Source organism: Neopelma chrysocephalum, unplaced genomic scaffold (genome assembly GCF_003984885.1).
Source record: "Neopelma chrysocephalum unplaced genomic scaffold, ASM398488v2 Primary Assembly neopelma1_182854, whole genome shotgun sequence".
NCBI lineage: Eukaryota > Metazoa > Chordata > Aves > Passeriformes > Pipridae > Neopelma > Neopelma chrysocephalum.
Window position 1 is genome coordinate 1 of NW_020938092.1, and position 10,586 is coordinate 10,586.

Below are 10,586 nucleotides of genomic sequence, written 5' to 3' on the forward strand. Positions count from 1 at the left end.
AACGGGCACAGCACGGCTCTGCTGCCACCGCTGCCACCACCGGGCACATCCCGGGGTGGACGGGGCAGGAGAGCCTGGCCGAGAGCGACCCCGAGGTCTGGAGCCTGGTGCAGAAGGAGAAGGATCGGCAGTGCCGGGGGCTGGAGCTCATCGCCTCGGAGGTGGGGGCCGGGGGGGGCTTGGGGATGGGCCCAGGGGAACCCTCTGCTCGGGGCAGGGGGGGGTTTGGCGGCTCCAACTCTGACCCCCCAGTTCTCCTCCAGAATTTCTGCAGCCGGGCAGCGCTGGAAGCTCTGGGCTCCTGCCTCAACAACAAGTACTCGGAGGGTTATCCTGGGAAGAGGTAAATGGGGGAATGGGCTGGGGGGGCATCAGGGGTCCCTCTGCAGCCAGGATTGAGCTGCAGGAGAGATTTCCCCAAAGGGGGGGCTGCCCTCTGCACTGGGGCTGGCAGGGGGAGCCCCCATAAGCCCGTGCCGTGTCCCCCAGGTACTACGGGGGGGCCGAGGTGGTGGATCAGATCGAGCTGCTGTGCGAGCGGCGGGCGCTCGAGGCCTTCGACCTGGACCCCGCGCGCTGGGGCGTCAACGTTCAGCCCTACTCGGGCTCCCCGGCCAACTTCGCCGCCTACACGGCCCTGCTGCAGCCCCACGACCGCCTCATGGGGCTGGACCTGCCCGACGGGGGACAGTGAGTGGGGGGCTCTTGGGGGGGAACCTGGATCCCGCTGCCTCCCGGGGGTCCCGGGCTCACCCCGCGCCTCCCCCGCAGCCTCACCCACGGGTACATGTCCGACGTCAAGAGGATCTCGGCCACCTCCATCTTCTTCGAGTCGATGCCCTACAAGCTTGATGTGAGCTGAGGGGCAGGAGCCGGGGGGGGAAAGGGGGGCCTGTGGCTGTGGATGATCCCGGTGGTGCCCTGAGGTGCCCGAGCTGCTCCGGCAGCTCCTGCCCTCCCCTCCGTGTCCCAGCGAGTCCCAGACGTGTCCCCGTGCCTTGGGAGATGCCCACGGCTCAGCCAGAGGTGCAGGGGGGCAAAGGGGTGCCCTTGGCGAGCTGTCTGTCTGTCTGTCCATCCATTCCTGGGCTGACTGAGCTTTCTTGTCCGTCTGTCCATCCCTCACAGCCGGCCCTGGGGCTGACTGACCCGGCTGTCTGTCTATCTGTCCCTCACAGCCAGCCGTGAGGCTGAGTGACCCAGTTCTGTCTGTCTGTCTGTCCCTCACAGCCGGCCGTGGGGCTGAGTGACCCGGTTCTGTCTGTCCATCTGTCCCTCACAGCCGGCCGTGGGGGTCAGTGACCCGGTTCTGTCTGTCTGTCTGTCCCTCACAGCCGGCCACGGGACTGATCGACTACGAGCAGCTGGAGGTGACGGCGCGGCTCTTCCGTCCCCGACTGGTCATCGCGGGCACCAGCGCCTACGCCCGGCTCATCGACTACGCCCGCATGAAGAAGGTGCCCGCTGGGGGTCAGGGGTCAGTGGGTGGCCACAGTGTCCCCAGTGGACAGCGGGTGGCCATGGCGTCCCCAGGGATCAGTGGGTGACCGCGGTGTCCCAGGGGTCAGCGGGTGACTGTGGCGTCCCGAGGGGACAGTGGGTGGCCGTGGCATCCCCAGGGGTCAGCGAGTGACCGCAGCATCCCCAGGGGTCAGCAGGTGGCCGTGGTGTCCCCAGGGGTCAGCGGGTGGCCGTGACATCCCCAGGGGTCAGTGGGTGACCGCAGCGTCCCCAGGGGTCAGCAGGTGGCCACAGTATCCCCAAGGGACAGCGGGTGGCCGTGGCGTCCCCAGAGGTCAGCGGGTGACCACGGCGTCCCCAGGGGTCAGCGGGTGGCCGCGGTGTTCCCAGGGGGTCAGCAGGTGACCGTGGCATCCCCAGTGGACAGCGTGTGACCGTGGTGAGTCCAGGGGTCAGTGGGTGGCCGTGGCATCCTCAGGGGTCAGCGAGTGACCGTGGCATCCCCAGGGGCCAGCGAGTGACCGTGGCATCCCCAGGGGTCAGCGGGTGGCTGCGGCGTCCCCGGGGGGTCAGCGGGTGACCTCGGCCTCCCCAGGTGTGTGAGGAGGTCCGTGCGTACCTGCTGGCGGACATGGCCCACATCAGCGGGCTGGTGGCGGCCAAGGCCATCCCCTCGCCCTTCGAACACGCCGATGTCGTCACCAGCACCACCCACAAGACCCTGCGCGGCGCCAGGTGAGGCCGTGACGGGGATGGAGCTGCCCCGGGTGAGGCCATGATGGGGATGGAGCTGCCCCGGGGGCACCGGGGTCAGGGGGGTCGGTGTCCCACGGGGTCGGTGTCCCACGGCGTCTCTCGCCCCCAGGTCGGGACTGATCTTCTACCGCAAGGGCGTGCGCTCCGTGGACCAGAAGACGGGCAAGGAGACGCTCTACGACCTGGAGGACAGGATCAACTTCTCCGTGTTCCCCTCCCTGCAGGGCGGCCCCCACAACCACGCCATCGCCGCCGTGGCCGTGGCCCTCAAACAGGTCCGGGCCGGGGCCGGGGCCGGGGGGGCTCGGGGTGGGAGGAGTGACCCGTGCCCCCCACACTGACGGGGTGTCCCCTCGCTGCCAGGCCAGCTCCCCGGCCTTCCGGGAGTACTGCCAGCAGGTCCTGAGGAACGCCAAGGCCATGGCACAGGCGCTGCTGCAGCGCGGGTACACCCTGGTGTCAGGTAACGCTCTGTGCCCACGATCCCCGGGCACGATCCCGGGCACGAGGGGGACGAGCTGTGCTGGGAAAGGGCAGCAAGGGGAGGGTCGGGGGTGCTCGGGGGGTCCTCACCCCCTCTCTTCCCCCTCGCTTTCCAGGGGGCACCGACAACCACCTGGTGCTGGTGGACCTGCGGCCCAAGGGCATGGACGGGGCGCGGGCGGAGCGGGTGCTGGAGCTCGTGTCCATCACCGCCAACAAGAACACGTGCCCGGGGGACAAGAGCGCCCTGACCCCGGGGGGGCTGCGCCTGGGTGAGGGATGGGCCCTGCGGGGGGGGGGTCCCGCCCGGCCCGGGGGGGGGGGGGGGGTCCTCGGGCTTTTGCCCCGGGGCATCCCCACTGCTTCACCCTTCTCTGAGGGCTCCCTGTGGGAGTTCGGAGCTGGTTCTGGCCCAGACCAGGGGCACAGGGGGCACAGACAGGGGCACAGACAGGGCACAGACAGGGGCACAGGACCCCATGGGGGCTGGCGGCTGGGGAGCTCCTTGTAGGGCTTGGGGAGCTCCTTGTGGGGCTTGGGGGAGCTCCTGGGGGGGCTGGGGGAGCTCCTGGGGGGGGGCTTGGGGAGCTCCTTGGGGGGCTTGGGGAGCTCCCTGGGGGCTGTTCCCCCATGGTGGTCCCAGCCCTGACGGGTCCATCCCCAGGTGCCCCCGCGCTGACCTCGCGCCACTTCCGCGAGGAGGATTTCCAGAAGGTCGTGGAGTTCATCGACGAGGGCATCGCGCTGGCCCTGGACGTCAAGAGCAAAACCAGTGAGTGGGGACGGGCCGTGTGTCCCCCCCGTCTCTCCCTGTGCCCCCCTGGGTGCCCACCGGCCCCTCTCCCTTTGGGGTGTGCCCCGTGCTGGTGCCAGCCCCGCTCCCCAGCCTGGCGGAGCTTCCCCTGCGGGTACCCGGGCAGGGGTGGGGTTGCCGTGGGGTCCCCCCCTTCCTCCTCACCTGTGTGTGTGTCCCCCCCCCCCAGGTAAGCTCCAGGACTTCAAGACCTTCCTGCTGCAGGACCCCGAGACTCAGCGGCGCCTGGCCGAGCTCCGCCAGCGCGTCGAGACCTTCGCTCGTGCCTTCCCCATGCCCGGCTTCAGTGACCACTGAGGGGGGGGAAACCCCTCCTGCCGGGCTGGGGCCACCCGGGGGGGGGCGAGGGGAGGCTGAAACCCGCCCCCCTCTGCCCTTTCCCCGCTCCCCTTCGTCCCCCTTCAGCACCTTTGGGCGCTCCCTCCCCGTGGGGACGGCGCCCGCCCATCCTGCTCTCAGTGTTAGGGTGCAGAGACCCCCCCCCAGACCCTGACTGGAGGGGGGGGCACCACTTGTTACAGCCTCATCTTGCACTTTTCTATGGGGGGGGGTTGCTAATAAAAGCGGGGGCAGAGCCTGGAGGTGTGTGGGTGCTGCACTGGGGGGGTCTGGAGGTGTGTGGGTGCTGCACTGGGGGGGTTTTGGGGGTGGGTTGCTGGAGCCCCTCAGCGCTGCACCAGGAGAGCTGGGGGGGGGTCTCTGTGCCTCGGTGTCCCCGTCCTGGGGCTTCACCCGGTGGGCTCTGAGGGCAGGGGGTGACACTGAGCCCCAAAACAAGTCAGGGGGCCGTAGCCCAGGCTGCCCTCCCCCCCCTTTTCCTGCCCCGTGTCACGCCCCCAGCACACGTATGTGCATCCACACACGTGTGGTGTGACCCCTCCACCCCCTCGCCCTCTCCAGAGGGTCCAGGGTGGGGTCCGAGGGGGGACCTGGAGCGTGGGAGAGCGGAAATGCGGCACCCGGGGGGGGCTCCTGCTGCTTCCAGTGGGATGTGACCCCCCCCAGCCTTCCCGGGGGAGGGGGTGTGACAACATCTCCCGCATCAAAGGCCCTGGGAAACCATAAAGAATCCGGTTTGCTGCCCCCCCCCCTAGAATTTATTGCTGTCCTGGGAGTTCAGTGCAGGCACAACGTGACCGTGAGGGGCGCGGGGGCTCTGCAGGGATGTGGTTTATTTGGGGGGGGGGACTCGGCCACACAGTTTTGGGGGGCTGGGGGAGCGGTGGGACCTGTGTGCAGTGGCTTTGGCAGAGCTGGGGGGTTCTTCTGGCGGGGGTGGGTTCCCCCCCCACCCCAGCACGTCCCGGGGGGGGCTCAGAAGCTGGGACGCTCCTTCTTGAGGTTCTTGTAGTCGGTGGAAACTGCCAGAAACTGGAGAAGGGAGGGAGGTGAGGGGGGGGTCGTGATTCCCCTCCCTGCTGTCGCTGCAGCCCCGAGGTGAGGGGGGGACACACGCAGTGCCCCCCTCCCCAAATCTGAGCACAAGGAGCCGTGGGAACCATGAACCTCCACTCCAGGGCTGATCCCCCTTTCCCCTTCCCAAAGAAAACACGGTGCTTTGCCCTAAAAGTGGTTGCTCCCCCCTCCCCTGCCAGCCCCCAGTTCACCCAGTGCTCACTTTGTACTGGTCCGTGGGGCTCAGCTTATTCCAGGGCTCGGGGTTATTTTTGCGGTCCCAGCTGCGGGGGGGGGGTGATGGGGAGGGACATCAGCACCTGCAGGGAGTGGGGAGAGACCCCCCCCCCCCCCCTTGCCCCCCCCCCCAGTGCCCCCAGCCCCGGTGTCACCATCCCCAGTTCTCCTCGGAGCCTTCCCACACCGGACACATCCCGTCCTGTCCCGGGAGGGGCGTGGGGAGGCCACCAGAGCCGTGGGATGGGGTCCCTGGAGAGAGCAGCTCACGTCCCCCCCTCTTCCATCCCCCCCCCCATCCTCTGGCGCTGGCCAAGAGCAGAATTTTCCATCTGGGAAGATGTTTGTGTGTGTTATTGGGGGATGGAGGGGGGGGGGCCGTGCCGCAAGCGCAGCCCCCCCGGAGCTGTTAATGGCATTAATGTGCTGGGGGGGCTGTTGTGCCCCCCCCCCAAACACCCCCCTGCACTCCCACCCTCCAAGCCAAGGTGTCTGGATCTGCTAATTGCAGAGCTGAGCTCAGCTGGTGCCAGATTAAATCCATGAGTGGTTTTACCGGGAGCAAATAATTATTCTGAGCGAGGTGGGGGGGCTGTGGGGACACGGGAAAACCAGCCTGGTCCCCCCAGGATGTGGGGCTGTCCTGCCCATCTGTGATTCCACATCCCTCCCTCCACCCAGGCACCCCCTCCTCTGTCCCCCACCCCTCCATCCATCCTCACACCTCTCCCTCCACTCTTCCTTCCCCCCTGCTTTTGTCTGTCCCTCCCTCCCTCCCTCTCCCCATTCCTTCTCCAACCATCCATCTGCCCATTTCCCATTCCTCCCTCAGTCCCACCCTCCCCACACCCATCCCTCACCCATCCATCCCTCCATCCATCCTCACACCTCACACCCTTCCTCTTCCTCCGCTCGTTCTTCCATCCCTCCATCCCTCCATCCATCCCTCCATCCCCCATCCCTCCATCCCTCCATCCCTCCATCCCTCCCTCCATCCTCACACCTCTCCCTCTGCTCATCCTTTCCTGCTGGTTTTTGTCTCTCCCTCCCTCCCTCTCTTCATTCCCTCTCTCACCATCCATCCCACCCTTCCCCATTCCCCTCAGTTCCCTCCCCACATTTTTTCCCCTTGTCCCTCAGCCACACTCAGCTTTTCCCCACCTTGTCACCCACCCACCCACCCTCCTCCCAGAGGAGCTGGAGGAGCCCTTCTCCCCCCCCCCCCCCAAAACAAGGAGAGGGAACACAACCCCCCAGCTCCCCTCACCCCCTCGGGGCACCTCTGCACCCACATCTGCCCCCCACCACTCCCCAGGAAGGGGTCGGGTGTGTCTGGGCACCCCAAACACCCTCTCACCATATCGGGGCTGAGCCCCCCACGCTCTGAGGGTGTGGGGTGAGAGCCCGGGGGGGGCACGGGGTGAGAGATCAAGGGGTGCCCAGGGTCAACGCCCAAGGGGTGCCCGGGATGAGAGCCCGGGGGGTGCCCGGGGCACCCCAACCCGTACCTGACGTCGGGGCTGTACAGTGCCAGCCTCAGCAGGTACAGCACCGCGCTGCCCAGGCCCACACTGATGAAGCCAATGAGGGGAATGAGCTGCAGAGAGAAAGGGAGAGAGAGAGAGAGAGAAATGAAAAATACCCCAATAAAATGAATATTTATCAGGCGGACTGGAGAGTGAAAGGCAGAGCTGACACGCCGGGAGATTTACAGGGGGAATATGGCAGAGCAATCCTGTAGCCGGGCTGCAGTACACAGTGTAGCTGTCAGCTTGAGTGACTGAATTAAAAGAGGGAGAGAAAAATCGGCTCGTGCTGGAGAGGAATTGGATTTGGAATGAGAAATCGCTTCCCCTCTGCCCGTGGCTGCCCCGTGCTGGTGCTGCTGAGGACCCTGGGACCCCATTCCCAGCGTTTCCAGTGCCCCTGCTCAGGGTTGAGCCTGAGTTCACGGTTCCTTACTGAGGGACTCAGTCCTGGGCACCCCATTCCTGGCACTCCCAGCGTTTCCAGTGCCCCTGCTCGGGGCTGAGCCTTGGTCACGGCTCCTTGCCAAGGGACTCAGGCCTGGGCATCCCATTCCTGGCATTCCCAGTGTTTCCAGTGCCCCTGCCCAGGGCTGAGCCTTGGTCACGGTTCCTCACCGAGGGACTCAGTCCTGGGCACCCCATTCCTGGCACTCCCAGCATCCCCAGTGCCCCCGTTCGGGGCCAAGCCTCCACTGATGGTTCTTCCCTGAGGTTGAGCACCCCATTCCCAGCATTCCCAGGGTTCCCAGTTCTCCGGCTCAGGGCTGAGCATCAGCTCATGGTTCCTCCTGGAGGGACTCGGTCCCGGGCAGGGTTTGTCCCTGAGCCACACCATGACCTGGGCAGTGTCCCTGTCCCCCCACAGCCCCCCCAAGCCCCCCCCCCCCCCCCTCTGCACCATCTCCTGGCGGAGCTCGAGACAAGGAGTGTTCAGTTCCTCTTGCTGGAAAGGACTGGGACACACTGGGGCCAAGCAGCTGGGGGTCCAGAGCCGGTCTAGGGGGGCACTCGGTGACCCCTGAGAGCACGAGGTGCCCTCGCCCCCCTCCCCGTGCCCATCACAGCGGCTCCCGTCACACCTCGGCCGAGCGACACCGGTTCCATCTCCCCGTCTCGGCTCTCGCTGCCAATCCCCCAGTGCCCGGCGCGGCGCGGCCTCAATCGGAGCCGAGCCGAGGCTGCTTTGACCTCCCCCAAATTGCCGCGGCCCCCGCGCCGGGGAAGCCGCGGGCGCGGTAATGAGCCTGGCGCCAGCCGTGCCCCTGGGAGCCGGAGCCTCGCCGTGCCCATTAAACGGCGGCGGGGCCGCCGGAGCCGCCTCGACAACCCCCGGCCCCGTTCGAGCCTCTGCTCGGCGGCTGCAGCCAGAGACGGGGTCCCCAGACCCCCACCCGAACAGCCACCCCCCCGTGACTCAGTGTCCCCGCTCGGGTGGCACGTGGGAACACGCTGAAAAGGGTCACTGCGACCCCTCTGCCCACCACCACCAGCCCACAGCAGCGTCCCCCTGCCCAGCCCTCGCTCCCCACCGGCCCCCCCCGTCCTCTCCCAGTGCCCCCAGTACGGCCCAGCTCCCGCCCGGCGGCGCCCCGCTCAAGCCGAGCTGCGATGATGGAGCGCCCGGCAGATGCCAGCGCCCATCCAGGAGGGTCGGGGCCACCGGCGGATGACGGTCCCTGGCACCGGGTGCCAGCAGGAGCTGGCAGCAGCCTCTGCCCAAGCGCTGGCGAATGGAGAAGCCGCCGCAGCGCCGGGAGTTTGCTGTGGCTGCCGGAGGAGGTTCGGGGCGGCGGGTCCGTCTCACCATCTGCTGCCGACACCGCCTGGGTGATTAATGAATGCCCGGCAAGGATTCGGGGGGCTGCCAAGCCGCGGGTGCCAGCGGTGGAACCCCCCATTTCCCGCCGGTGGGTGGGCGGTGGGGAGCAGTGCCAGGCTCTGCCCCCGTGCCCGATCGGTGCCCACCGAGCAGTGCCAGCGGGTTCTGGTCCTGCGTGGCTGGGATGCCCATCAGTGCCAGGCATCCAGGAATCCACAGCCGAGCACTGGGACGGGTGGGTGACACCCCACAGGGGAGGGTGACACCGCAAAAATTGCCCCAGCAACAAACCCGCCGTGTACCAGCACCCAGGACCCCCCCCCCGGGCCTTTACACCTCCAGTCTGGGGGTCTCTCTGTGCCCCCCAAGCCACTCCCAGCTCCTCAGCTGGAGAAACCGTGGCAGGAACAGGAACATCCCAAATCCTTCTGTTGGGCAGCGAGGATCACGCGGGAGGCCCGGCCTGGGCTGCCCATTGGGGGATGCTGGAAGCACCCCGGGAATCCTCTCTGCCCGTGCCCACGGTGCTGATCCCTCCCTTGGCAGGGCTGGATGGAGGGAACGGGGTGGGAAGCACCGGGTGGTCTCACCTTTCCTTGGAGAAGGAGGGATGGGGACCCCCAGGACCCCCGGCTTAGTCAGAGGGTGCTGAGTGGGAGGATGGTGGGGAAGGGGAGCAGAGATGGAGCAGGACTGGGGGGCTGAGGAGGGTCTTGGGGAGCGTGGGGAAGAGGAGTTGGCACAGAGGGCAGAGGAAGGCACAAGGAATGCAGGGTGGGATGAAGAGAGAAGGACGTGGAGAAGCCCGGGGGCTCCTGGCACGTGGCGAGAGACGGGCAAGGACAAGCCTGAAGGATGTGGGGTTGCAGGGGGGTCCCCGGGAGGAGGGACAGAGGGCAGGGGAGGGATGGGGGGGGTCCCTGGGGGGGGGGGGGGGCCGGGTCACTCACTCCGGGGTGCCGTTTGACATGCCGGGAGAACATTCCTCCGCGCAGGGGGCCCTTCATGGCCGGGGTGGGGTCGGTCCGGCTGCGACGGCGGGTTCCCAGGTCCGGCCGAGGATGGAGGGTGGGCAGGGTGGGCAGGAGGCGAGGGAGGCGTCTGCGGCCGGGCTGGGAGGGACGGGGCGGGTCGGGGACGGGGATCCCGGCCCGGGGACACACGGACAGCGAGGAGGGACAGGGGAGGCTTGGGACCAGATCCTGACCCCCGGCCCCTTCCGGCCTCCCCCGGGGTGACTGACGAGCTCTGGGCGTGGACCCCGAGGGCCCCCCCCGTGCCTCAGTTTCCCCTCCGCGCTCGGGACCGGCCCCGTCCCGCCCCGCGCGGCCCCGGCACGGGCGAAGGATGAGCCGAGTGATTCCCGGTGACAACTTGGCCGGGTTTGGCCGCCCCCCCCCGCCGCCCTCCCGTTTATGATAAATGATACGACACCCAATTTACATTTAGCGATGCAAATCTCCCCGGCAGGAACAGATGCTGCCGCGCAGATGGAAACCGGCCATTTGTGTCCGACAAAAGGACCGGGAGAGGGACGGAGCGGGCGGACCCCGGCAGGGATGGGGACCCTGGTCGCGTTCAAGTGCCAGCACAGCCGTGCCTGGTACCTGCGAGACCCCACCCTGGGGGTTCTCAGAGCCCCCCCAGGATGCTCCTCTCTCCCACCCGCGCGTGGGGTCCCCCCCGACACGAGGCCACCCACCCTCTCTGCTCCCAGCCGAGGATAAAGGACAAAGGGGGGGAGTTTCTGGGGAGTCCACGGATACGGGAACAGGCTGAGGCAGATCCAGCGAGGCCCCGGGTGAGATAATTAGAGATTTGAGATGGGATTGATTAAGTGCCACTGCCCGAGACGGAGCATCCTGCCCTCGGCACGGCCCGTGTGTCCTTCCTCACCTTCCTCTGCCCTGGGCAGCCGGAGGGCACACACGGGGGGGGCTCAGGGAGAAAAAACAGGGGGTACACGGGGTGTGTGCACAGGGACACGTGTGTGAGTGTGGGACGTGTGTGCAGGGCCTGACCCATCACTGCAGGGTGGCCCACGAGCTCTGGGGGACCCCGGTCCTGTCGCTCCCAGCTCTGCTCTGGGGGG

General features: G+C 67.6%; 2 protein-coding genes across 3 annotated transcripts; one reads left to right on the forward strand and one right to left on the reverse strand.

The window, feature by feature from the left end:
- Positions 1–5: 5 nt before the first annotated feature.
- On the forward strand, positions 6–4,093 carry SHMT2 (serine hydroxymethyltransferase 2; the record flags this gene model as incomplete). The annotated part of the gene is made up of 11 exons (XM_027673335.1): positions 6–161; positions 264–343; positions 490–690; positions 772–853; positions 1,335–1,457; positions 2,057–2,196; positions 2,327–2,492; positions 2,581–2,680; positions 2,817–2,972; positions 3,365–3,472; positions 3,684–4,093. Coding segments are annotated over 11 exons (1,440 nt in total), but the record flags the coding sequence as incomplete, so codon positions are not given.
- Positions 4,094–4,615: 522 nt separating this feature from the next.
- On the reverse strand, positions 4,616–9,542 carry LOC113962573 (NADH dehydrogenase [ubiquinone] 1 alpha subcomplex subunit 4-like 2). 2 transcript variants are annotated; one of them, XM_027673334.1, is made up of 4 exons: positions 9,445–9,542; positions 6,655–6,743; positions 5,133–5,193; positions 4,616–4,885 (listed from the first exon to the last, which is right to left on the reverse strand). In XM_027673334.1, exons 1-4 carry the CDS (start codon positions 9,499–9,501, stop codon positions 4,829–4,831), a joined length of 264 nt encoding a protein of 87 aa, XP_027529135.1. In that variant the 5' UTR covers positions 9,502–9,542; the 3' UTR covers positions 4,616–4,828. The 2 variants fall into 2 exon arrangements, with proteins under 2 accessions (XP_027529135.1, XP_027529134.1); XM_027673333.1 differs by lacking the exons at positions 4,616–4,885; positions 5,133–5,193 and adding an exon at positions 5,203–5,478.
- Between the last annotated feature and the right edge of the window lie 1,044 nt (positions 9,543–10,586).